The 2,565-nt window shown below is 56.2% G+C and overlaps 1 protein-coding gene across 1 annotated transcript; it reads right to left on the minus strand.

The window, feature by feature from the left end:
* Positions 1-303: 303 nt before the first annotated feature.
* On the minus strand, positions 304-1,332 carry FOXL1 (forkhead box L1). Its single transcript, XM_033069806.1, has one exon. The coding sequence runs from the start codon at positions 1,204-1,206 to the stop codon at positions 373-375; it is 834 nt and encodes a 277-aa protein (XP_032925697.1). The 5' UTR covers positions 1,207-1,332; the 3' UTR covers positions 304-372.
* Between the last annotated feature and the right edge of the window lie 1,233 nt (positions 1,333-2,565).

Below are 2,565 nucleotides of genomic sequence, written 5' to 3' on the forward strand. Positions count from 1 at the left end.
CGGGAAAAATAAAAGAAAACAGAGACCTGAAGGGTTCCAGAGAAACCTGGTGCGAGGAACCTGAGGGATGCAAAGACTAAAGGTGCAGAGCAAACCCCGCGGGGCTTGGGGGCATCCCCCCGGTGCTGCTGTACCTCCACCGCCCCCGGGAAAACAAAGCTTTACCTTCCAAAGCCGCTCTGGCAGGGACTGGGAGGCACCAGAATCCGCAGCAAGACGCGCCTTGACAATGCCCTGAAATCCTGAGTCACCTGGAAAACATCGCTTTGGGCTTTTTTTTTTTTTTTTTTTTTTTTTTTTGGTGGTGAGGTCTGAGTCCGATCTCTCCCCTCCCCATCGCGCCCCCCGGAGCAGCGCTAATTCTGGGGCCAACTACTGCAAATTAAACACGGCCTCGGAGAAGTGCAGAGGGAGGCAGGAGAGGAAGGGGATGCCGATGTGGTAAAGCCTCCCGTGCACCTGGGAGTCGAGCATCAGCGACGCGTTGAGAGCCGGCCCGAAGCCACCGCTGGCCACCAAGGAGCCACCGAAACAACCGGCGGGGCTGTCCCGGGCCACCTTGGGGGCTGTCCCGGGGGGCAACCCCTGCGCCAGGATGCTCTCGATGCTGAAGCTGCGGCCCCGGGAGCCGCTCTTGTGCTGCTGGCCGGCAGCAGGGGGTGGCTCTCGGGGACAAGGCGCTGTCCCCGCTGCCGGCCGCGCCACCCCCGCGTCCCCCGGCGCCGCCACCGCGCTGCCCTTGGCCCGTTTGGGCTCCGCGGGCTGCTCGCCACCCTTGTCCGGGCCAGCAGCGGCTTTGGGCTTCCTCTTCCTGCGGCGGTAGTTGCCGTTCTCGAACATGTCCAGGCAGCGCGGGTCCAGGGTCCAGTAGCTGCCCTTGCCGGGCCGCCCCTTCTCGCGGGGCACCTTGACGAAGCAATCGTTGAGCGAGAGGTTGTGGCGGATGCTGTTCTGCCAGCCCTGCTTGTTGTCGTGGTAGAAGGGGAAGCGGTCCATGATGAACTGGTAGATGCCGCTCAGGGTCACCTTCTGCTCCGGAGCTTCCTTGATGGCCATGGCGATGAGGGCGATGTAGCTGTACGGGGGTTTCTGAGGGGGGTCCTGTCGCGATATCGCCCCCCCTGGGGCGAAGCCGAGCGCGGCCGGCAGGTAAACCATGGATGGGCTAGCCAGGGGGGAGAGGTGGCTACCGTAGATGTGGCTCATCGCCGGCGGGCTCGCTGCTCCGCGTTTTGCCCCTCGGAGCAGAGCGCAGTCCACCGGGGAGCTGTTTGTGCGAGCTCAGCTCCCAGCCCTGCCTGAAGGATCTCGCTCTGCCTCTGTCCCTGCTTCATAGCTCTTAAAAAAAAAAAAAAAAAAAAAAAAAAAAAAAAAGAGAGAGAGAGAAAAAAAAAAGTTAAATAATTGTTGTAAGTTTGCTATTATATGTTGACTTAGCGCTGGAAAATAAATTGTCTCTGATAAACAGTCGTTTGTGTTCTCAGCCCACCCACATTAATTAAAATTTCATTGCTACAAAACTCCGAGCTCTCTCCACGTGTCTCGCTGGTACCAGCCAATGGTCTCCGGGTTATTCCTTCATTTGTTTATAGAATTAGTCTGTTGATAAGTCTGCCCACCCAAGTCGAATCAAGCTGTGTTTATTTGGAAAAATTTCCGGGCACCCAATATATAAACGCACTGATCTGATGTTTGAAATATCACGTCCACCCTTTGACGCTGTAAGCACACACAGCAGAGCAGGATGTTCGCTGCTGGAGCTGGGGAGCAGCGGGCTGGGATCCCCGCAGCAAAACTGGGGCATTCAACAACGCAAAAATTAAAAAAAAAAAAAAAAAAAAAAAAAGAGAGAGAGAAAAGGAAGAGAAAGGGGTGGGTGAGGGGAGGAGGCAGAGCTGCGATGGCGAGGAAGGAAAAGGGTTGAGGTGTGAGGGGTCCTTTGCACCTCCCGGTTTTCCATCCCAAAGAGACCCCCGGGGACCCCCGGTGCGGCCCCGCTCCCAGCCCGAGCTGCGCTGGGGGAAGCTGCAGCAAAAAGGGGAATTTGGCAGGCCCGGGGAGGAGGGTCAGTATTTGTGAATGCGGGCCTGTTGCTTTATATTATGTACTTTCCTGTTTATAACAAGGAGGGAGATTATAACAACTTTACAAGTGCACACAGCTGGCCGGTGCTTACATTAGGAATTTGTGATGCTCTTTTTCTGTATAAACGTCCAGGTTTGGGGCTGTGTTTTCTGTTGTCGGATTTATTTTTTTTTTTTTTAATTCACTGACGTAACAGCTTTAATCCGAGGCCCCGAGGGATTCCGAGGCAGTTGGAGGTGTCGCCTGTGTCCCCAGTCCCCCCTCGGGTTTAGACCCGCGGCACCCCCTGTTCTGTGGAGCATCTTTTCTCCGAGGGAGGGAAGAAGAGGCCTGAGGGGGATTTTTTATCCTTCAAAGAGAAATATCCCAACAGCGCAGCTCCCCCGAGCCTGCCGGGATTTTTACCTGGCTGGGGTAGGGGTGGAAGCCGAGCTCCGGGGTGTCCCCCAGCGATGCCTCCACCTCCCCATCCCCGGATTT

The sequence above is a fragment of the Catharus ustulatus genome, chromosome 11 (assembly GCF_009819885.2).
Source record: "Catharus ustulatus isolate bCatUst1 chromosome 11, bCatUst1.pri.v2, whole genome shotgun sequence".
NCBI classification, from domain to species: domain Eukaryota; kingdom Metazoa; phylum Chordata; class Aves; order Passeriformes; family Turdidae; genus Catharus; species Catharus ustulatus.

What these genes read in the sequence shown, in the direction of transcription:
- FOXL1 (XM_033069806.1), bottom strand. Translation starts at nt 1,206, where the DNA reads ATGAGCCACATCTACGGTAGCCACCTCTCCCCCCTGGCTAGCCCATCC.